General features: G+C 40.7%; 1 protein-coding gene across 1 annotated transcript in view; it reads left to right on the top strand.

The window, feature by feature from the left end:
* The window catches only part of UNC80 (unc-80 homolog, NALCN channel complex subunit), a 209,402-nt gene that overhangs the window by 156,645 nt on the left and 28,469 nt on the right, over window positions 1-24,288 (top strand). Inside the window, exons 44-52 of the mRNA XM_052662586.1 lie at window positions 376-644; window positions 2,409-2,543; window positions 6,382-6,520; window positions 7,701-7,797; window positions 10,558-10,728; window positions 14,182-14,274; window positions 15,806-15,841; window positions 17,283-17,501; window positions 23,729-23,929. Of these exons, the coding sequence (XP_052518546.1) occupies window positions 376-644; window positions 2,409-2,543; window positions 6,382-6,520; window positions 7,701-7,797; window positions 10,558-10,728; window positions 14,182-14,274; window positions 15,806-15,841; window positions 17,283-17,501; window positions 23,729-23,929 (1,360 nt within the window). The remainder of the gene's footprint in view (window positions 1-375; window positions 645-2,408; window positions 2,544-6,381; window positions 6,521-7,700; window positions 7,798-10,557; window positions 10,729-14,181; window positions 14,275-15,805; window positions 15,842-17,282; window positions 17,502-23,728; window positions 23,930-24,288) is intronic.

The raw sequence follows: 24,288 nt of genomic DNA on the forward strand, positions 1-24,288 counted from the left end.
AGCTTTGCGTCTTCATCCAGATGCTCGGAGTGATGGTACACGAGTCCAACCAGAAGTTAAAAGACCAAGAACTAGTTCCAGCCCTGCCATTTTCTTTATGAAATAATTTTTTCCTCAAAGCCACAGCTTATGCAACAGCAACACACCAGACTTGCCAGCCCTGTCTTGCCCACTAAGTTGAATCAAAGGGGTGACCGAAAAGTCCTGGGAAGACTCGAAAGTGTTCCTGAAATGCAGGCAACACTGTGCATGCCGGCAGTAGGTCCTCACATCCCCGAGTTGGAAACAGCAGGGCCCTAGGGCTGGACTGCCCTCCACACTGACATGGGGGTTGGCGTGAGGCTAAACCTGCCTCTGTGTCTTCATGTCTCACAGCTGGAAAGGAACTCTTTGGCCTTGACACTCTTCAGAAAAGCTTGTGGATCCAGCTCCTGGAGGAGATGTTCCTGGGCATGCCTAGTGAGTTTCCCTGGGGAGATGAAATCATGCTTTTCCTCAACGTTTTTAATGGGGCTCTGATCCTGCACCCAGAAGACAGTGCCCTGCTCAGGCAGTACGCAGCCACCGTCATCAACAGTGCTGTGCACTTCAATCACCTCTTCTCCCTCAGTGGCTACCAGTGGATTCTGCCCACCATGCTGCAGGTACATAGGCCTCCTCCCCTGCCCATCTACAAGGTCAATAAGATCTCTGCTGAGACTTTAGCTGATTGAATTATCTGTTTTCGTGACCTCAGAAGGCACCAAATGAAACCCCCACAAAGATTTACCAAAGGTCACAGTATTCCATTCTGTCCCGAGATTTCCCAGATCTGAGCCACGGTTCCCTGTTTCTTCTGGGCCAGTGGTTCTCAAAGTGTAATCTCAGGACTAGCAGCATCAGCATCATTTGGGAATTTATTTAAAACGCACATTCTTGGGCCCCATCCTAGACCTACTTCTTCAGAAACTCTGGAGTCACAGCCCAGGAATCTGTGTTTTTACAAAACCTCTGGCTGGTTCTGATGCCCTCAGAAGTTTGAGAACCGTTATTCAAATGTGAGGCAAGTGTTCAATTGCTGTTTCTCCCAAGAGGTTTTTCAACCTCTCTCTGAAAAGAGATTTTCAAAATTGCCGTTAAATTTGGTATAATGAGGTGGTTGGAGGAGATGAGTGTAGTAGGAACAGTTTTCACTTAATCATGCTTTCACTTAATTAATGTGTATGTGGCCACATTGAGGAGTACTGAATAAAGTTCAGAAAGGGCCTGGGGGCTCATCCTAGTTCTCTATTTTTATGGAAATTTTAATAAATCATGGAAGAAGTAATATATGCTTATGTAAAGTGGAGTTTGCTCAATCTACAGGGGCAAGAAATTGACTTTTAATATCATCAGGGCTCTCTGTCCTTTTTTTAAATAGTTGGAATTTTATCTATTATCTATTATTATAGCTTATTAAATAATTATCAAAAATAATAAATGTTCATTATAAAATTCAAAAGAAGAAAATTTAGATAAGAAAATGAAGATCATCTATAATCTTCCTTCCTAGATAATCATTGTTTGCACATCTTGAAAATCCTGGTGCTCTCTCTCCTACTTTTTTTAAAATAGAAGTTGGATCATACCATATGTTCAAGTTTTTGCCTACCTTTTTTTTAATGTGACGCTAAGAATGTTGTGGGCATTTTCCCTGTAGCTACATTTAGCACTATATAGCATCTTTTAACGGAGAAGGCAATGGCAACCCACTCCGGTACTCATGCCTGGAAAATCCCATGGGTGGAGGAGCCTGGTAGGCTGCAGTCCATGGGGTCGCTCAGAGTGGGACACGACTGAGTGACTTCACTTTCACGTCTCATTTTCATGCATTGGAGAAGGAAATGGCAACCCACTCCAGTGTTCTTGCCTGGAGAATCCCAGGGATGGGGGAGCCTGGTGGACTGCCGTCTATGGGGTCACACAGAGTCGGATACAACTGAAGCGACTTAGCAGCAGCAGCAGCAGCAGCAACAGCAGCATCTTTTAAAAAATAGTTGCATAGTACTCTATTGTATGCATATAAATAATTCACTTAATCCCAATTTATGAATAATTTAGGTTGTTTCAAATTTTCTACTATTTTAATGCTTTAATGCCTTGCAGCAGGCATTCCTGTATATATATCTTTGTATATTTGTTTAATTGTTTTCTTATGACAAATTACTAGTCATAAACTTCCTGGGGAAATAGTATATTTTATTTTTTGCATTTTTAATGTATATTTCTAGATTTCCTTGAAAAAGGTATATACCACTTTACACTCCCCTCTATCATTTTATGAAATTAGTCATTTCCCTCCATGCTTCCCATGGCTATGAGCTTATGAAGCAAACACAACTCTAGTAAGCTGTTAAGGCCTTTTCTGAATATGTGGTATTTTCCCACAGGTGTACTCTGACTATGAAAGCAATCCTCAGTTGCGTCAAGCCATTGAATTTGCCTGCCACCAGTTCTACATTCTACACCGTAAGCCCTTCGTGCTCCAGCTGTTTGCAAGTGTGGCTCCTCTCCTGGAGTTTCCTGTGAGTAAACTCCGTGGAAATAAATAAAGGACCAACCCAATGAGAAAAACCAAGTTTGTTGATTCAGAACTCACTATAGCGGTGGATTCCTGGGCCCTTTATTACAGGTTGTGGGTCAGAGTTCTGTTTTTATGTATGGCCTGGTCATTGCCCATTTCTGTTATCAGGCTCTCAGCTCTCTTCTTCAACCTATGGAATGCAAATGCCCTAAATCATTTCTCTTTCAATAAGAAATTTGTCTTTCTTCAGCATTTCTCTTCAAGCCTCATTTCAGCCCCTAGGATGTAAATAGATCAATTCTCTAGTTTTTTTAATTAATAAAAGAATGGAAAATAGAAAATGATAAAAGGAAAAGATTCTCAAACTTATGGTTTCCTGGGGGGAAGGGATGGTTATGGAGTTTAGGATGGATGTGTACACATTGCTACATTAAAAATGGATAACCAACAAGATCCTACTGTATAGCACAAGGAACTCTGCTCAATGTTCTGAGGCAGCCTGGATGGGAGGGAAGCTTGGGAGGAGAATGGATATGTGAATACATATGGGTGAGTCCCTTGTGCTATCCACCTAAAACTATCACAGCATTGCTAATCAGCTATACTCCAATAAAAAAGTTTTTAAAAAAAGGAAGAGTTCCTGATTCTCATTTCTATCACTGCTCAACACTTACCCTGTTTTATTTTTGTTTTTATGCAGAGTATTTATACTGTATCACATATAATACATGTATTTGTTTCACTAATATGTATCTCTGCCACACCCCACAGTAGAATTTGAGCTCCATTAAAGTGAGATCTTGATCTGATTTTTGTTTGCCTTTGCTTGATTTTAGTTGTTGTTTTGTTTGTACGGTTTTTTGCTTTTGTTTCTGTTTTGCTATAACCTCAATGCACAGAATGATGCCTGACATACAGTAGGAATTTAATGAGGATTTGTTGTTTTTTAATGAATGAATTGAAGCCATTTTACAGAGATGGCAAGTATCTACTCTGGAGATATTTCAATAGATTATCAAATAAGAACCACGAAATTCCCAGGGTTTTCAAAATAAGCTTCTGTTTCTCAAACATCATTATGGAAATTTGGGGGAAAATGCTGAGTCCTACTATCAAAGACCAGAGGAAACACTGGCATAAACTGTTCTGGCAGTTCACATTTCTGTATTTTCAAGAGTTTCCATAAAGATCTCTTTTGTACTGGATTAGCTTTTCCTTTTGATGCTCTTAAACAGTGGTGTTGGAGAAGATTCTTGAGAGTTCCTTGGATTGCAAGGAGATCCAACCAGTCCATCCTAAAGGAAATCAACCCTGAATATTCACTGGAAGGACTGATGCTGAAGCTGAGAGTCCAATACTTTGGCCACCTAATTCAAAGAACTGACTCATTTGAAAAGACTCTGATGCTGGGAAAGATTGAAGGCAAGAGGAGAAGGGGATGACAGAGAATGAGATGGTTGGATGGCATCACCAGCACAATGGACATGAATTTGAGTAAACTCCAGGAATTGGTGAAGGACAGGGAGGCCTGGCGTGCTGCAGTCTATGGGGTCACAAAGAGTCAGACATGACTGAGTGACTGAGCAAAAAGCATTTAATAGATCCTTTAAAATTAGGCATTCCATTCCAAAATTATACAGTAGCGTGGTTGGATGCAGAATTATGTAAACTGAATACCGCCTAGATAATTGTTAACAGTGGCAGTGTTTTGAAACTTAAATTCCTGATCAAACCATATTAATACTGAGGTAGGAATTAATAAACTAAAATAGCTATTCTTTAAATTGAAGTATAGCTGATTCAGATGTGTTAATTTCTGCTGTATAGCAGAGTGATTCAGTTTTACATAAATATGCATTCTTTTTATATTCTTTTCCATTATGGTTTATCACAGGATATTGCTTATCAGTGGACAGTTAAGTTGTTTCCTTGTTTTGGCCACTGTGAATAGTGATGCTATGAACATATGGGTGCATGTGTCTTTTTGAATTAGAATTTTCTCTGGATATGTGCCCAGGACTGAGTTTGCTGGGTCATGTAGTAGTCCTGTTTTTAGTTTTCTAATGGTATGGACCTAACAGAAGCAGAAGATATTAAGAAGAGGTGGCAAGAATACATGGAAGAACTGTACAAAAAAGATCTTCGTGACCAAGAAAATCATGATGGTGTGATCACTTACCTAGAGCCAGACATCCTGGAATGTGAAGTCAAGTGGGCCTTAGAAAGCATCACTACAAACAAAGCTAGTGGAGGTGATGGAGTTCCACTTGAGTTATCTCAAATTCTGAAAGATGATGCTGTGAAAGTGCTGTACTCAATAGGCCAGCAAATTTGGAAAACTCAGCAGTGGCCACAGGACTGGAAAAGTCATTTTTCATTCCAATCCCAAAGAAAGGCAATGCCAAAGAATGCTCAAACTACAGCACAATTGCACTCATCTCACACGCTAGTAAAGTAATGCTCAAAATTCTCCAATCCAGACTTCAGCAATACGTGAACCGTGAACTTCCTGATGTTCAAGCTGGTTTTAGAAAAGACAAAGGAACCAGAGATCAAATTGCCAACATTGGCTGGATCATGGAAAAAGCAAGAGAGTTCCAGAAAAACACCTATTTCTGCTTTATTGACTATGCCAAAGCCTTTGACTGTGTGGATCATAAGAAACTGTGGAAAATTCTTCAAGAGATGGGAATACCAGACCACCTGACCTGCCTCTTGAGAAACCTGTATGCAGGTCAGGAAGCAACAGTTAGAACTGGACATGGAACAACAGACTGGTTCTAAATAGGAAAAGGAGTATATCAAGGCTGTATATTGTCACCCTGCTTATTTAACTTATATGCAGAGTACATCATGAGAAATGCTGGTCTGGAAGAAGCACAAGCTGGAATCAAGATTGCTGGGAGAAATATCAATACCCTCAGATATGCAGATGACACCACCCTTATGGCAGAAAGTAAAGAGGAACTAAAGAGCCTCTTGATGAAAGTGAAAGAAGAGAGTGAAAAAGTTGGCTTAAAGCTCAACATTCAGACAACTAAGATCATGGCATCTGGTCCCATCACTTCCTGGGAAATAGATGGGGAAACAGTGGAAACAGTGTCAGACTTTATTTTTTTGGACTCCAAAATCACTGCAGATGGTGATTGCAGCCATGAAATTAAAAGACGCTTACTCCTTGGAAGGAAAGTTATGACCAACCTAGATAGCATAGTCAAAAGCAGAGACATTACTTTGCCAACAAAGGTCCGTCTAGTTTTTCCAGTGGTCATGTATGGATGTGAGAGTTGGACTGTGAAGAAAGCTGAGCACCGAAGAATTGATGCTTTTGAACTGTAGTGCTGGAGAAGACTCTTGAGAGTCCCTTGGACTGCAAGGAGATCCAACCAGTCCATTTGGAAGGAGATCGGTCCTGGGATTTCTTTGGAAGGAATGATGCTGAAGCTGAAATTCCAGTACTTTCTCCATCTCATGCGAAGAGTTGACTCATTGGGAAAGACTCTGATGCTGGGAGGGATTGGGGGCAGGAGGAGAAGGGGACGACCGAGGATGAGATGGCTGGATGGCATCACGGACTCGATGGACATGAGTCTGAGTGAACTCCGGGAGTTGGTGATGGACAGGGAGGCCTGGCGTGCTGCGATTCATGGGGTCGCAAAGAGTCAGACACGACTGAGCGACTGAACTGAACTGAGGAATTTCCATATTGTCTTCCATAGTGGCTGCACCAGCTTACATTCCCACTGATAATGTATAAGAGTTCCCTTTTCTCCACACCCTCTCCAGCATTTGTTATTTGTAGACTTTTCAGTGATGGCCCATGACTTTTCTTTACACAGGATGCTGCCAATACTGGATCCAGCAAAGGTGTGTCAGCTCAGTGCCTGTTTGACTTGCTGCAGTCCCTGGAGGGAGAGACCACTGACATCCTGGACATCTTAGAGCTGGTCAAAGCTGAGAAGCCTCTTAAGTCTTTGGGTAAAAGGAAAATTTGCCTTGACATTCTTTTTCTCTTTGTAGTATTTTTAGTGACTTTATACTGAACATTTTGAACTAAATGGAAACAGCAACATAAGTGGGGCTTAGTATAAGTTAAATGAATATATTTTCCTATCCCCTGTTTCTAAAATTTCTTATAATTCCTAAAGTGTTAAGGATTCTCTACCAGGAAAACTGGGAGAAATACCAACAACCTCAGATATGCAGATGGCATATGGCAGAAAATTAAGAACTAAAGAACCCTCTTGATGAAGTTGAAAGAGAATAGTGCAAAAGCTGGCTTGAAACTCAGCATTAAGAAAACCTAAGAACATGGCATCCAGTCCCATCACTTCATGGCAAATAGAAGGGGAAAAAGTGAAAACAGTAACACATTTTATCTTCTTGGGCTCCAGAATCACTGCAGATGGTGACTGCAGCCATGAAATTAAAAGACGCATGCTCCTTGGAAGGAAAGCTATGACAAACCTAGACAGTGTATTAAAAAGCACAGACATTACTTTGCCAACAAAGGTCCGTATAGTCAAAGCTATAATTTTTCCAGTAGTCATGTATGAATGTGAGAGTTGGACCATAAAGAAGGCTGAGCACCAAAGAATGCTTTTGGACTGTGGTGTTGGAGAAGACTCTTGAGAGCCCCTTGGACTGCAAGGAGATCCAAACCAGTCCATTCAAAAGGAAATCAGTCCTGAATATTCATTGGAAGGACTGATGTTGAAGCTGAAACTCCAATACTTTGGCCACGTGATGCGAAGAACTGACTGATTTGAAAAGACCCTGATGCTGGGAAATACTGAGGGCAGGAGGAGAAGGGGGATGACAGAGGATGAAATAGTTGAATGACATCACCAACTCAATGGACATGAGTTTGAGCAAACTCACGGAGTTGGTGATGGACAGGGAAGACTGCTGTTCTATTAGATGAGAGTTTTTTAACTACAAAAAATAACACTTTTATTTGTCATATGATTATTCAAAAATAGAATAAAATTATTAGTCCCTAAGATGAGGAAATTGAGTGTTCACAGTTTAGGAATAAAGTCTAATAAAGAAATAACTACAAAATATCACTAGAAAGAAAATGTTAGGAGTGATAAGCTCCTCTTTATCCCTGACAGAATCCACTCTGATTGTGTGCCTTGACCTTCTGTCCCTTTAGACTTCTGCTATGGAAACGAAGACCTGACTTTCTCTATAAGTGAAGCCATTAAGCTCTGTGTTACGGTGGTGGCATATGCTCCTGAATCATTCAGAAGGTAACTGCATGCTTTAATCTGTGCCTTGTAATAAGTGAATATGGCAAGGGAAATAAAGCTGAGTGAATACAAAAGCTATGTTTGTTAATATTAGCTTGTAACATTCTGACAAGTCCATTTGCAAAACTAAATGTAGGAAACTTGTCATAGCAGAGGTTATGAAAAATACAGTAAATCTTCATCAATTTGAAATTCCCTAATTTAGAATTTATGCAGCAGCTAAGATGTTTAGGAAATATTATCCTCACGTGTAATTGAAATTTGATTTGCTATTAATTTCTCAATAGACATTTAATCTATTTAAGAAAACTCCTGAGGCAATGGCACCCCACTCCAGTCTCTTGCCTGGAAAATCCCACGGACAGAGGAGCCTGGAAGGCTGCAGTCCATGGGGTCGCTGAGGGTCGGACACGACTGAGCGACTTCACTTTCACTTTTCACTTTCCTGCATTGGAGAAGGAAATGGCAACCCACTCCAGTGTTCTTGCCTGGAGAATCCCAGGGACAGGGGAGCCTGGTGGGCTGCCATCTGTGGGGTCGCACAGAGTCAGACACGACTGAAGCGACTTAGCAGCAGCAGCAGCCTTTCAGGGAAAAATAAGAACTTCTGTCACACAAAGAGCAGGAAGACAAATTATGCCTATCATTTTCCAAGAGCAGGGAGCCCAGAGGCCTCACATGGAGAGTGTTATTCCGATTCTAGGATGTTGCCTCTGATTTATATATATATATTTGTGTGTATAAATGATATGTGAAGTGAAAATCAGTCTCATATCTCTATTAAAATAGGTCTTCTAAAGGCAGAGATAATAATTCAAATGAATCATGGATAGTTCCCTTTTAATATACATGCTTAAAAATAATTAAGTTGCATTTTTCAAAATGTTCCATTAGTCTGACTTAACCAACTCTTTGACCTTTCCTCCTCCTCCTCCTCCTCCTCAATTATGTAACATTAGGAAACCTCTTCTTTTTAATTTCTCAATGAGATAGTCAATAATTTTTATTTGATATGTAGAATTTTTCCGAGTATGATAAAGTACTCTTTAGCTTGTATAGAGTGGTGTACTGGTGAACATTTCATGACTAGATCTCTGTATCTTTGCCAGTTTACCAATATGTAGTAATTGCTAAATGCAAAATACCAGAATGACATCACTGAACATGGTATTGGAAAGAAACGCATACAGTAGGCTTTCCTTTCTTTTTTTTTTTTTTGGCCCTACCCTGTGGCATATGGGATCTTAGTTCCCTGACCAGGGATCAAACCCTTGCCCTTTGGCAGTGCTGGACTGCCAGGGAAGTCCCAGTAGGCTTTCTTGACTGGTTATTGTTATTTAGCCTTTCCAACACGTCACTGGCTACATGTATTTCAAATGAAATCTTTTACTCTGTGACTTATAATTTTACTTCCCTAAGTTTGTCTTTTGATTAACAGAGCCCTTCATTTTAATGTAGTCCAATGTATCACCTTTTTCCTATTTTTTAGTTCTTCTGTGTCCTCTTAGGAAATCTTGGCTAACCCAAGGTTACAAATGTGTCCTCTTACAGGCCAGGCGCTTTATTGTCTTTACATTTACATTTAGGTTAACAAGTCACCCGGAATTAGTTTTGGTATGGTGTAAAGTAAGGGTCAAAGTTTATTTTTTCTGTAGAGATATATAATAGGCAACAGACCTAGCACCATTTATAGAAAAGACTATTCCCCATCATATTGCAGTGCCATTTTTGTTAAACATCAAATATCTGCAGATTTGTTTTGTATTCCTTATTCTATTTCATATATCTATTTGTCTATCCTTGAACCAATATTATACTGATCTTACTTATGATAAGTTTAATCATAAGCCTGACATCTATATGTCTTTTTTTAGTTGTGAAATTTCCATCTTTAACTATAGGAATGCTATTTGCCTTGAAGTCTGTTTTGTCTATCATAGTTATATCAGCATTCTTTTGGTGTTTGCTCTTATTGTAATCTTCAACATTTCTGTATACTTATATTTAACATGTCTCTTAATAGCAAAATACAGCTGAACTTTTTAATGTTTCATTCTAGTAAGCAGGCATTTTTCAGACCTGCATCACAATGACTATTTCAGACATGATTCTTGCTGTAAAAATGCTTAAGCTTTAGGAAGCCTGCCTCCTAAAGAAGAGTTTAATCTTGTCTCGAATTTGTTCCAGCTAGAAAATCACTCTTGGCAAATTACTGAATGAAAGTTTTGTTGATGATTTTGTGAGGTTCATTTCTCTATGTCAACTGAATAACTCCACCTATTAGCATTCTATTGGGTCGGCCAAAAAGGAGGAGTTTATAGACAAGCCCAAACGAACTTTTTGACCAACTCAATATTATGCTGTCAACCAATTGTATATACATTAACTCTTAAATCTCTTGGACTGTAGCCCATCAGGCTCCTTTGGCTATGGAATTGTCCAGGCAAAATACAGGAGTGGGTTGCCATTTCCTACTCCAGGGGATCTTCCCAGCCCAGGGATTAAACCTGTGTCTCTTATGTCTCCTGCACTGGCAGGCGGATTCTTTACCACTAGCGCCACCTGGGAAACCCATTGGGTGCTTAATTCATTAATTAGTGTTAGTCAATATTTCCAGCAGCTTTAATTACTCTTGACATGGATGGAGTGGGAAGAGGACTCAGATTTTTTTCATCTCTCTAGAGGCTTCTCATTTCTCCATGCTCCAAAATATTAAATAGGATATAAAATGTGATTTGGTTTTCTTTCTGTTGATTGAAGTCTTCAGATGCTGATGGTCTTGGAAGCTTTAGTGCCATGTTACCTACAAAAGCTGAAGAGGCAGACATCACAGGTGGAGACGGTACCTGCTGCCCGAGAGGAGATTGCCGCCATGGCTGCTCTTGCAACCTCCCTGCAGGCCCTTTTGTACAGCGTGGAGGTCCTCACCAGGTAATCCCATCGGCAGAAATGTCCACAGCCATAAACAACATGTATCCACCACAAAGAGGAAGAAAAAAAAGTGATGGCTAAAATCTCTAAAACCCAGTTTTTACCCAAACTTGGGAGTTTCCCAGGTGGCTCAGTGGTAAAGAATCTGCCCAACAAATAGGAGACTTGGGTTTGATCCCTGGGTTGGGAAGATCCCCTGGAGGAGGAAATGGCAACCCACTCCAGTATTCTTGCCTGGGAAATTCCTTGAAAAGAGGAGCCTGGTGGGCTACAGTCCACAGGGTCATAAAGAGTCAGACACAACTTAGCGACTGAGCGTGTACCCAAACTCAGCCCTTAATGGCTAAAACTGCAAACATTCCCTGAGTTGTTTGGATAAATAGTGCTAAGTACTCTGAATAATAATAATAATAATGATAATAATAATTAGTAGTAGTATTGTTACTGCTAAACACACACTTGCACATAGTTTGCTGAGCTTCTCTAGCAGTTTTAACCCAGTAGTAAACAAATCTTTCATAAAAGGGCTAATTTAGTGAATGTGAAAATGTGATCCACATTTTTATTAGCTCTTATTTTATGAAACTTGAAATGTCACCAATTTCAACTAAGTGTTTATATTGTTTTCCTATTTTTAAAGAGTTGGGGTTTTCTCCCTATAATGTCAGAAGCTACATAACAGACATAAACTACAAAATTTTATTCTAATGCTTCAATTGGTAAATTCTCCATTGGACAAGACTCATTATTGCTGAGAGAGGGGACTGAGGGATTTGGGAATGGAAAGGTCAGTTGACACCAAGGTTCATCCTAAGCAGAGTTCCAAGAATTTAGTCCTGTCGTAAGATTCTTGGGTGCAACAGAAGAACTGGGTGGCCCTGGGCCCAGGGAAGGGCTGGGCTGATGAGGCCTGGGTGGAGTTTGGGGTAGTAGGGGAGGAGGGATGTCTGTGTACAAAAGATAAGGTGAGTGGGAATGGTAGATGCAGAAAACTACGTAGTGACTGGCTTCCCTTTTCCATTTTCATCTACAATTAGCTGGAAGGAGATGTTCCTCCCCAGGGGTGGAGGTGGGGAAGCGTTCTTTCTGCATTGGTGTCTTTGTTCCTCCATCCCATTTGACCATATCATTAGCCTAAAATTCTGAGATTTACTCCCATCAAAGGTACCAACTTCTTCAGCCCCATCTTGTTCAATCAGTGGGGGGACTCGCTGAAATCTCTGTCACTTCCAACAGCAAGTGAGAAGGGGCGTGAGGTTGTCATTCATTAAGTTCAATCCGTATTTAGTTCCCAATCTTGCCCTACATTGCCAGCCTAGAGAAGAAGAATACAGCCCAAAGTCTTGGGTAGATTATCTGTTGAAATGCCCACATGCATCTAAACTGAGGAAATGGGAAGCTATGAAACAGGGACCCATGACAAATTGCCTCATCCCATGAGAAACAGTCCCCAGTGCTTTGATGATGGTTTTCTGAAAGTCCAAGGAGAAAGAACATCCCAAGGAAAAATACATGACTTACACTCTTCCTTCTGCACCTACCTGGGTATGTCATGAGTGCCTTCCTGAGACTAGAGGAAAGAGCAGTCAGTTTCCCCAAGTGCCACTTGATTCTTGTTCTTCATAATACCCAATGATGCTTTCTATTCCTTTTTATAAGGATAAGTCAATTAACTTATCCAAAATTGACTTAACCAAAATTCCACAAAGAATTATGGATGGAGCTCTGATATTTAAAATCCCATGGTCTTAAATATTCCAGTGTACTTAATATTCTTTTGATGAAGTGGAAGACTAGCCTCACTAGTTATTCACTAGTTATTCACAACTAAACTGGCCTCATTGTTTTTACAGAAAGCAAATATTTAATAAGAAGGATACCATTTCACTTTCACAGTCTTAATTTATGTAGCTCATGAAAAAACAACAACAGTTCTATAGATAGTAACACATAAACAAGTGTATTACAAGTGTATCAGTGTTAGTTTTCCATTGTTGCATAACATGTTACCACGAACTCAGAGGCTTAAGACAGATAATATCACATGGCATGGTTCTGTAGGTCAAAAACCTGGGGCAAATTATTCTGCTGATTATTCTGCTTAGGGTCTCCCAAGGCCAAAATCAAGATGTCAGTTAGTCTGACCTCTTATTGGAAGGTTCTGGGGGAAAATCCATTTCTAAGCTCATTAAGGTTTTTGGCAGAATCCAGCAGGCCGCTTTGGGTTGGAGGTCCCTTTTCCTTTCTGACCTCAGCCAGGGGCCACTCTCTGCTTATAAGACACTGATTTCCCTTCTCACCCAGAACCTCCAATTCTCCAGCTGACAATGGTGCCCTTGAGTCCTTCTTAGGCTTCAAATCTCTCTGCCCCTAGCAAGAGAAAACTTTCTGCCTTTTAAGTACTGGCATGTGACTCAGTGTAACAAATCTGCCTGCCATGCTGGAGACACAGGAAACACAGGTTCAGTTCCTGGGTTAGAAGATCCCTTGGAGGAGAACATGGCGACCCACATCAGTATTTTTGCCTGGAGGATCCCATGGACAGAGGAGCCTGGTGGGCTACAGTCCATGGGGTTGTAAAGAGTTGGACATGACTAAGCATGCACGGTAAGATTAGGTCTACGCAGATCATCCCCCTCTTGCCATATAATGTACCGGAACCATGAGAGTAACACCAGGCAGGAGGAAGGTCTTGGGGCCAGCTTTAAATTCTGCCCACTATAGCAAAGGCACAGAAAGAGACAGTCTGGTGTTATCATTAACGGTCCAGTCACCAACCACAACCAGCATATAGAAACTGAGCATAATAAAAGCAAACCTTAAAGAGTTTATATAAGCAATTGCTTTAAAAAGCCTTATCTTCCCTTCCATGTCACAAATGACACAAAGGCAGTTAACCTGAAATAAGAGATGATTCTTTTCTATTTCTTAGCATCAAAATTACTGACTTAAATAGATATTCATTTACTCATGTCCCTGGGTAGTCTTAGGTGTAATTTTCACTGGAAAGGTTCACCTTCTCTGATAGTTTTGCAGAAAAATCGAGTGGTTGATTATGGAGTAGGTGGCCTAAATGATATGTGCATTCTTTTTTTTTTTCTTACTGTCTAGAATGGCTAGCTTCCTGGTACCTGTAGATTTGAAAAATGAATTCTTAACTTTCACTTCATCAAAACAGACTTATAAGTCTGATTTCATAAATGTCTGGTTTGGAGTCCTAGTTCCTTACTCAGGACCAAGAAACAAAAGACCTTAAATCTCATTGACAGACCCTTGGGAATCAGTATTCCCTTTTAAGTGCCTCCCAGAACAAAGAGAGCACCAGAGTGTGACAGCAAAGCCCAAAGTCTTTATAAGACTCTAAAACTGACTTAAAACATGCATGAGCTGCAATAACCTGAGGATTTCATAAGTGTCTCCACTTGTGTTGTTTTGTTACTGTCATTGTTGCAGGCCCATGACGGCCCCCCAGATGAGCAGGTGTGACCAAGGTCATAAAGGGGCCACCACAGCCAACCACACCATGTCCTCTGGGGTGAATACCAGGTAATCCCCCGGCCCCATGCTCCTGTGGTCTCTCAATTTCACACAACCTGAATCTCAGCCATTGGGAATGAAACGAATCCTGAAACTAGTCAATACTGAGGGTGACATTCTCCAAAGAAAAGAACAGAAGGTGAGAGTTTAGAGTTACAAGAAAATACTGAGGCCATTTTTTAAAAATGTCACCTTCATAAATGAAGAGAAATAAGACATCTTTTAAAAATGGCGTTCCTTTGTCTGTGTGAACATGCAAGATGTTCTCTGCCTCCTGGGTGGTCTTTGAACTATTCCACTGTTGTTTCATTTGCCTTTTTGTTGGACACAGATGAAACAATAATAACCAAGAGGTGGTTTCTCATTCCAGGGCAGTTGTGCAGAGTCAACTTTCTTTCATGCGGACAGATTTTCAGCAGACCTTTCGTCCAAACTTTGACTTAGGTCCCTACATGATGGTTTCATGGTTGTTGACTTAATCATCTTCCTTGTTTTAGTGTAACTCAAGATACTGGCTGGACTAGTTAATACTTTACCTGCTTCATTCTGCGTAGGTTAACCTCTAAATACCCTGAGGCAGAAAGAAATGTTCAATTAGCTTCTTCCTTCAAGGAAGAATTTAAGACAGGGCAAATCTAAAATCAGCTTGAGAGAAAGTTCTCTTTTCCCAGTGTGGACTAGTTAGCAAAATAATCATAAGGAAAAAAGAAATAATTGTCTAGTCTCTCTGACACATTTTAAAGTGTGTATCATTACTTATGTAAATTCCCTGCTCATCATATATTTACGCTAAAAATGAAATAGATTTCAAACTAGTGTTGACTCAGGTCTCAGCGTCTCACATTAACTAAAAATGATTCTTTGGGTTTTGAGTAATGAGTTTAAGTGATTCTTAGGGGTTTCTCTCCCTGGAGAAAGCCATGGAACCCACTCCAGTATCCTTGCCTGGAGAATCCCCATGGACAGAGGAGCCTGACAGGCTACAGTCCATGGGGTTGCAGAGGGTCAGACATGACTGAGCAACTAAGCACAGGGGTTTCTCTAAGCATACTGAGCTATGTTCAACTAGGCTCGATGCAAGGTACACAGAGAAAGAGGGCTTCTAAAGTCCTATTGCCAATCACTCATAAAAGGAGAAGTCTCTAGAACTGAAAGGAAGTCAGCCATGATTTTCCCTCTGGTCCCCCTAAGATATAGCACATGATGTTAAAATTGTAAGTAGATTCACCTTACCTTTAAAGTTTAAAAATTTCCCTCATGAGACCGCATTCCGTGAGTTTGGGTGTGTTTTTACAGTATTTGTCTTTCTACAAATTATCTGGCAATGGAACAGCTTTCCTGGCAACTATTATTGTAGTATCTGTGATAGCTGAATGACAGATCAAGATTTTCTACTTTAGAATTAGTATGTGTGTTATGGTGAGCTTACCAAAACGTGTAGCTTCAAGGGCTTCTCATGAGGAAAGGTCTTTAACAGGACCCACCACAGGGCCCCTGTTCTCGCTCTGATAGTGACTCAGACTGTTTTTCTGACTCTCAGGTACCAGGAACAAGGCGCCAAACTGCACTTCATCAGGTACAGAAAGACAACCGAACGTTTTTTAAAAAAAGATAAGCACCTGTAATATTTTGGAAAGCATCTACCAACTGTTTATTTTTACCCAAGCAGACATGATCACATAGTTATATGTGACTGGATTGCCTTCTGCTCAACTCTTTTTGAAACCTGCCTTTTTTATTCAACACTGTGTTACGCCCATCTTTCAAAGCCAGTATATGTAGAGCCTTACCTTCATGTGTAATGGTTGGATATGTCTGATTATAAATATACACTAATTTGTTACTCAACCTCTATTCGTGGGCTATTTAAGCTGTTTCCAATAGTTTACAATTATAAGCAACCATGTAATGGCTAGATCCCATTGGGCAATTTCTTATTATTTGACTGTTTTACCAAATGGCCTTTGGCTTCTCCAGGACATTGCCTTTGTTCACACTTCTTTCTTTTGAGAGGGAAGTTCTTTCCCATTTGCTTAATAGTTATTATGTCTTTTAAAAATCTTTTCCTACATGATAAAAGTAAAATTCACAGCCCATTAAAGCATATCTTTCATCCTAGATTGCCCAATTAAATCAAGGAAAGCCTCACAACACTTTGAGGGTAGTGAGTTTTAAACTTTTTTAACCATGAGCCACATTAAGTAATACATTTTTAAAAATCATGAATTAAAATATACTTTGGAGGGTAGAATCGCCTATATATTTTTTATTTTTTAATTTAATTTTTTATTTCATTTGTTACTCTTTAAAAATTTTATTTATTTTAATTGGAGAATATTAATTATTGTGTTGGTTTCTGCCATACATCAACATGAATCAGCCATGTCCCCTCCCTCTTGAGCCTACCTCCCACCTCTCACTCCATCCCAGCCCTCTAGGAAGACAGCTCTAATTTTGTACTAGTTAATAATTCTATCTTCTTGTGATGATTTGCCTTGTAAGGTGGGTTGTGGTTCCATCAGGTTTCATTTCATTCTTGTGTGACATCCTAATTCTGCATAAATCCTCAGGAAGTGACTAAGGTAAAGTCACTACAGTTTGGGGTGATAGTCTCTTCTAGAATGATGGACTTTATTTATTTTTCCAATGAGTTTCTCCTTGGCCCTGCCCTGCTGCTTCATTACCTTGGATATAATATAAAGGCAGGAGTCCCCAACCTCTGGGATCTAATGCCTGATGATCTGAGGTGAAGCTGATGTAATAATAATAGAAATAAAGTACACAATAAATGCAGTGTGCCCGAATCATACCCAAACCTTTCCCTTCCCACCCTGACTGTGGAAAAATTGCCTTCCATGAAACCGGATCCTGGTGCCAAAATGTTTGGGGACCACATCATGTTTTTCTTCTACATGATACCCTTCTTTCACAGCTGCCCACCACACACACCTTTCCAGACCCCCAGTTAATAATTTTTATTGCCATAATTTTTAATAATAATTTTATAATTTCCCCAGAGAAAACCTGCACTTACTGGAGGAAGGGCAGGGCCTTCCCAGGGAGGAACTGGATGAACGGATCGCTCGGGAGGAGTTCAGGCGGCCTCGGGAGTCTCTGCTGAACATCTGCACAGAGTTCTACAAGCACTGCGGGCCCAGGCTGAAGATCTTGCAAAACCTGGCTGGCGAGCCGCGGGTCACTGCCTTGGAGCTGCTGGATGTGAAGTCTCACATGAGGTACCATCCTCCCTTTCTCTCCCCTGAGTGTGCACACAGCCAGGGCAGGTGAGGGGTGGGGGGCAGTGTGCAGGGTGATTGAGATGGGGCAGGGTCAAAACTTGTAACTGGTTGAAATTGATTGGTCTCCTGTGGTTTGGATACATGACAGATGGAGCCCTCTGGGAAAATGGATGTCAAATCCATGGAAAAGGATCTTGGGATGGACAGGGGGAGATATTCTTAAAGTCAGAAAAGCCCCAGTCAATATTTGCTCCTCAATAAGAGAATGAAAGGAACTTGTGTCACCTGAGTTCTTATGGAAGTAACGTTCTTCCAAGTACTCTTTACTGCCCCAATTCTAATTTTTCATAAGAATCCAGTGTCTTCTGTCTCTTATATTGCATGAAAAGTGCACAGCTGCTTTCTGCTCCAGGACTTGCTCTGCTCCTACAATATCTGAGGACTCAGTGACTGGCCTACAGGGAAGAAGCAGTTTTAACTTAGAATCACACTTTGGTTCAGTCTGAGATTCCTTTTATACACATTGTGCATGATAGCCTTCCAGTATTTCAAAAATATCCTGGTAAAAATTCTGCACTACTTGAGGCCAGTCATCATATAAAAATTTGTACTCCTGGAGTATCAGAGAGAGACTCCAGAATTACATCTCTGTGCACTCATATTTCCTTCTTCCTAGGGAAATGTCATTTTACTTGTTACTCAGACTATAAAGCCTGTGTCTGTATTTTCAGGTTGTTTAAAGGCACATGATTCCAGGGGATCTTCTATTTTGATTTATAACAGTTTGTAAAGGATTATAACAATTCCTGGAAAGGAGAATTCCATGGGTAACTGAATATTCCCTTGAAGAGTTCAGTAGATCTATAAAGCTAAAGGTAGGCTTAGGTTCTAGCCTTTCAGAAATAACATTGCAATTTGGCAAAACACACCAATTTCCTGATTATTGCCTCATTTTTCCCCCTAAAATTATCCCTTGAAAAGTTTAGAAAGTACTAAGTGAGGGAAAATGAGAAATGTAAGAAGAACACAGGCTCTTTCTCCTCCAGACAGATTTCACACTCTCTGAGTTGTTGGCGCACACCCAGAACTCCATAGCATCACATGTGTTCACACTCCCCACTGTGCTGTGATGGGAAGAGCTTATTTTACACTGAGAATTTCAGCTCCAACACTGGGAAAGGGGAGGAAAGTTTGAGGTGTTAAGCTCCTGTTGCCATAGTAACTCAGGGCTTCAGTCACGCTCTCTCTGCTCCTTTCCTACTGATCATGGCTTGTTGTTCAGTCACTAAGTCGTTTCCAACTCTTGTGACCCCATGGGCTGTAGCACCCAGTCTTCCCTGTCCTTCACTATCTCCCAGAGTTTGCTCAAACTCATGTCCTTTGAGTCAGTGAGCCATCTCTCATCCTCCATCATCCTTTTCTCCTCCTGCCTTCAATCTTTCCTAGCATCAGGGTCTTTTCCAATAAGTCAGCTCTTCTCATTAGGTGGCCAAAGTATTGGGGTTTCAGCAACAGTCCTTCCAGTGAATAACCAGGGTTGATTTCCTTTAGGATTGACTGGTTTGATCTCCTTGCTGTCCAAGGGACTCTCAAGAGTCTTCTTCAGCACCACAGTTCGAAGTCATAAATTCTTTGGCACTCAGCTTTCTTAATGGTCCGACTCTCATATCCATATATGACTGCTGGAAAAACCATAGCTTTGACTATATGGACCTTTGTTAGCAAAGTGATATCTCTGCTTTCTAATATGCTGTCTAGCTTTGTCATAGCTTTTGTTCCAAGGAGTAAGCGTCTTTTACTATTGTGGCTACAGTCACCGTCCACAGTGATTGTGGAGCCCAAGAAAATAAAATCTGTCACTGTTTCTACTTTTTCCCCATCTATGTGCCATGAAGTGATCATGGCTAGCTGTCCTAAGTTATCCCACGTCACATTTCCAGAGTCAGAGACACGCTACTACCAACAGACATTTTGTGGGAAAAGATTCCTAAAAGATAGGAGAGTGAATGAAGAAAGAGAGGAGAGAGACCAAGTTGGAGAGAGAGTTATAACAATGAATTAGTAACTGTCCTGTGACTTGAGGGTCTGTATCTGCATTCCTTAAGGCATTTGGAAGGAGAGGAACTCATAAGTCAGAGAGGCCTGGAGCTCCCTCTAGAGGTCAAACCCTGTTAAAGATTAAATCAGCTCTAGAAGGGCAAACTCTTAGCTCCATGCCTGGCACAGACCTAGGGATCAATAGATACCAATGCTAATAAGAAAGATCCAAACACTATCCTAGACACTGGGATGTAAAATAAACCCCTTGTCTTAACAGGATTACAGTCCAATACTGAGACACACGTAAGAATATAGAATGCTGTATTGCAAATACTGTCTATCACATGTGAGTGTTTAGTTTATTATTGTACCAAGTACTTGAGGCAACTTAGAAAATTGTATGATGCAAGAGAATACAATTTACAAAGTAGAGAGTCAGAGCAATGTGAAAAATTAGCAGGGAAATAATTTTTTTAACATGGGAAATCTATGATTTTATCATATTAGATGCTACTCATGAGCTATAAATTTGACTTTGTGCTATCAATAGGGAGACAGGGCCAATCGTAAAATCATAGTTTCAATAAGATAAAAACAACCAATTTCTTGGTAAAACATCACCTTTTCAAATATGAAGAACAAGAAGTATCTCTTGGTTGATGTATGTTAAAAGGAAAGAGTAGTGTGACAGACACCATCCTCAACAACATCCCATGGTAGATAAAGGACCATTTTCCTGGGACTGGATGCCTGTCAGTGCTGAAAGTTGCATAATGTCTTAATGCAGTTCAACAAGAGTCAACTGTATGGAGCCAGCATAAGGTCATTCTGCTGCTAAGTCGCTTCAGTCGTGTCTGACTCTGTGCGACCCCATAGACGGAAGCCCACCAGGCTCCCCTGTCCCTGGGATTCTCCAAGCAAGAACACTGGAGCGGGCTGCCATTTCCTTCTTCAATGCAGGAAAGTGAAAAGTAAAAGTGAAGTCGCTCAGTCGTGTCCGACTCTTAGCGACCCCATGGACTGCAGCCCACCAAGCTCCTCTGTCCATGGGATTTTCCAGGCAAGAGTACTGGAGTGGGGTGACATTGCTTTCTAGGGCACCATTATTTCATGGCCTGAATCTAGAGAAATGTGAGCAAAAGTTTTACTAGCAGGGAATATGCTCTCTATTCATGCAATTTCGCATAACAAACTTTCAATAAAAATAGACCTTCCTTGTTCTCCGGCCAGAGTTTACTAAGTAGTGACAGTTCCATATGCTTTGACCTTACACCAAGCAAAGGATATAATGAAGGTCTTCTTTTATAAATAAAGTATACATTTGGATATATGTGTAAGTCAGAGCTCAATATATACGTTCTGGAATTGAGGACATATAGGTAGTACATAAGCTCGTAAGAATGGATAGTATCAACCAAGGAGAGAGGGTTGATTTAAAGGAAAAAAGAAATGGGATGATATAAAAGAGGATATATTTGCAAGAAGTACTTGATTTGAATCAGAGTCAAGAGGAGTGTTGAGATGATCTGTACCCCTGCATTTGCAGAATATATGATTGATTACAAGGCTCTCAAGAAAAAGATTCTTGATTGGATAGTTTCTACCCCAAGAGAAGTTATTGCCTCATTTTCCCAAACCAAAGCTACTTAAGCAGTGGAACAGAGAGCAGTAAGCTCTGCAAATGCATTTTCCCTCTCTCTCACTCTACTTCCTCCCCTCCCCTGCCCCCTTTCTCCAACTTTCCGTTTCTCCCCCTCCTTCTCTATCTTAGGTTCTCAAGGTTATTCATGCAATAGTACAGCAAAGCCTGTATTAAAGGAAATTTTTGTTTTATGCTGAAACATATTCATGTTGTAACATGCCCAGGGATGAGCATTTTTGGGGGGGGCTCCAAAATCACTACAGATGGTGACTACAGCCATGAAATTAAAAGACACTTACTCCTTGGAAGGAAAGTTATGACCAACCTAGATAGCATATTCAAAAGCAGAGACATTAGTTTGCCAACAAAGGTCCGTCTAGTCAAAGCTATGGTTTTACCAGTAGTCACGTATGGGTGTGAGAGTTGGACCATAAAGGAAGCTGAGTGCCGAAGAATTGATGCTTTTGAACTGTGGTGTTGGAAAAGACTCTTGAGAATCCCCTGGACTGCAAGGAGATCCAACCAGTCAATCCTAAAGGAAATTAGTCCTGAATATTCATTGAAAGGGCTGATGCTGAAGCTGAAACTCCAATACTTTAGCTACCTGATTTGAAGAACTGACTCCTTAGAAAAGACTCTGATGTTGGGAAAGATTAAAGGCAGGAGGAGAAGGGTACAACAGAGGATGAGATGGTTGGATGGCATCACCGACTCTATGGACGTGAGTTTGAGTAAGCTCCGGGAGTTGGTGATTGACAGGGAAGCCTGGTGTGCTGCAGTCCATGGGGTTGCAAACAGCTGGACATGACTGAGGAACTAAACTGAACAGGGATGAGGGAAATTCAGTAAATAATCCATTAAATGACTCAAATTCAACTCTAAGCATTGTGTTCAAGTTTGGAATTGACCAGTATTTTCTCTTCCATTTCTTAAGTTTGCATACAAAATAATGCTTCCCGGGTGGCTCAGATGGTCAAGAACCTAGCTGCCAATGCGGGAGGCCTGGGTTCAAACCCTGGGTCAGGATGACCCCCTGGAGAAGGGAAGGGCAACTCGCTCCAGTATTCTTACCTGGGAAATCCCCATGGACATAGGATCCTGGCGGGCTACAGCTCATGGGGTCACAAAGAGCTGGACATGACCGAGCAAACAAAATACACAAAATAATAAGGGAAAGGAAATGCATGTATATTGATATACCCTTACCTGTCTGTCAAACAACCTGGAAAGCAAAGAATTATTTTCTGCATGGTGCATCTGTGAGAAGGAGATAAACAAAAGAATGTGAAGGCTGTTTAAGATAATTTCTTTAAAACACTCACACTCACACATAATTCCCAGAAGGACAATGTATACATTCAGTCTGGAGGGAGGATGAGTGGGAATGATAGTGTTGCCAGGGATGTATGGTTAGACTGAACTCATGCTTCCAGATGAGGTCTCATAGGAAAAATTTGAGAGAATTTGGGAATCTAATATGAGGAGAGCTTTTCACAGTATGGACCTCCAAAGATGGAATGAGCTGCCTTGTGGAACAGTGATAAATCCTCCATCCCTGGCACTAGTCAAATGGATACAATTGTGGAGCACTCCATGTTTTGAAGGCAAGGGCTTAGCTCTGATTCCTATACCAGAGTGCCTATCAGAATCACCTAGGGCGTTGTTAAACTATAGATCTTTTAAGCATTTGTCCTGTCTCTCTTGGAGTAATCATATGTAAGATAGATGACCAGTGCAAGTTTGATGCCTGAAGCAGGAATACCCAAAGCTGGTGCTCTGGGACAACCCAGAGGGATAGGATGGAGAGGGAGGTGGGAGAGGGGGTTCAAGATGAGGGGGAGACATGTGTAGCCATGGCTGATTCATATTGATGTATGGCAAAAACCCATCACAGTATTGTTAAAGTTATCCTCCAATTAAATAAATTTTTAAAAAGGAAGCTTCTTGTTAACATGTTATAGTTAATATATGAATAAAAGAATGATACAGTACTACCATTGTACTACTTCTGATGAGTTAATGAATCTGTGTAGTGATCACTGGTGCCCGCTGACATTATCGAGTGACAGCTAGGAATCACGTGCCTCCTGATGAAAGTACACATTGCTTGTGAAGGACACATACCAGGAAGTCAAGATCTAATCTGATCTAGCTCCTGGATAACAATTGAATTAAATACAAGAGAAGTAGGATCAATTAAATGACACCATGGAGACTCGGTCAGGAAAATCCAGTATGTGGGAAATGCTACAGGACAAAAAGCTAAATTCTCCCACAAATAAATTACTGAATGTCCAAAAAAGAGTAGAAGAGGGGTAACTGACAAATAGGAAAGGCTTCAGAGACATATATAGGTCTAATTTTGCCCAGATTTTTTTTTTAATGTTTATTCACATAGTATAAGAAAATGTGCTAGAATGTTCGTAGCTCAAGGAGTCAGTGTATTGGAAGGAGGGTGATTAGCATGATGCTGTGTGAGGAAAATTCCCATGGTTGGTGGCATTCTAAGCTTATTCTTTAAGTGCAAAACAAAATATTTTAGGTTGGCAGAAATCGCACACTCCCTCCTGAAGCTGGCACCGTACGACACCCAGACCATGGAGAGCCGTGGGCTTCGTCGCTACATCATGGAAATGCTCCCCATCACCGACTGGAGCGCTGAGGCAGTGAGGCCGGCCCTTATCCTCATTTTAAAGAGACTGGATAGGATGTTCAACAAAATTCATAAGATGCCTACTTTGAGGTGAGGAGGCCTCCTAATCAACTGCAGGTATTGCAAGCCTCAGATTTCAAGTCTGTCAGTTTTTAAGGTGGTGGATCAATCCAGAGTTGAAGGAATGGCTCAAAAGTGTTCTGTTGGTTATATGTGCAGAGCTAATCAGGATATGAATGCATAAGTAGCCGGGTCTGTATTTCTGAGGAAATAACATATTCTTCAAAAGTATACATCTATCTTGAAAATCTATTTATTTCTTAGCTATCATGTTCCTTATCTGACACACTTAAAAAGTTCAATGTGTATCCTTCAATTCCTTTTCAAATAAGGCAGGATATGCCTTATAAATTAAACAACTAAGGACAGAAGAAAAATTAACTTGATGT

This window comes from Budorcas taxicolor, chromosome 2 (genome assembly GCF_023091745.1).
Source record: "Budorcas taxicolor isolate Tak-1 chromosome 2, Takin1.1, whole genome shotgun sequence".
Lineage (NCBI taxonomy): Eukaryota > Metazoa > Chordata > Mammalia > Artiodactyla > Bovidae > Budorcas > Budorcas taxicolor.